We start from the raw sequence: 267 nt of genomic DNA on the forward strand, positions 1-267 counted from the left end.
GCAGTATATGCAGAAGCAGAGCAACACGACGCCCGCGATAATCCCTGTTGAACAGGGGAGAGACCCGAGACAGGGAACAGGAGTCAGTCCCAAGTGACCTGCAGTGTTAAGCTGACGAGTAGCTACAAGGGCTCTTTCCCCGCTCTCAGACCTCCCCCCACACTAGGAAAGTGGTTCAGGTTGGCTCGTTCTCTAGGGGGCCAGCAATGGCGAAGAGGCTGCTTGCTCCACGTTGCGAGATCCACACTCCTACACACCAGACGGCGG

The 267-nt window shown here is 57.7% G+C and overlaps 1 protein-coding gene across 1 annotated transcript in view; it reads right to left on the minus strand.

The window, feature by feature from the left end:
• TOR1AIP2 (torsin A interacting protein 2) overlaps positions 1 to 267 on the minus strand; it is a 4,788-nt gene that overhangs the window by 848 nt on the left and 3,673 nt on the right. The window contains exon 5 of the mRNA XM_010135624.1: positions 1 to 44. Within this exon, the coding sequence (XP_010133926.1) occupies positions 1 to 44 (44 nt within the window). The remainder of the gene's footprint in view (positions 45 to 267) is intronic.

The sequence above is a fragment of the Buceros rhinoceros genome, unplaced genomic scaffold, assembly GCF_000710305.1.
Source record: "Buceros rhinoceros silvestris isolate BGI_N320 unplaced genomic scaffold, ASM71030v1 scaffold28784, whole genome shotgun sequence".
In the NCBI taxonomy this organism is placed as follows: domain Eukaryota; kingdom Metazoa; phylum Chordata; class Aves; order Bucerotiformes; family Bucerotidae; genus Buceros; species Buceros rhinoceros.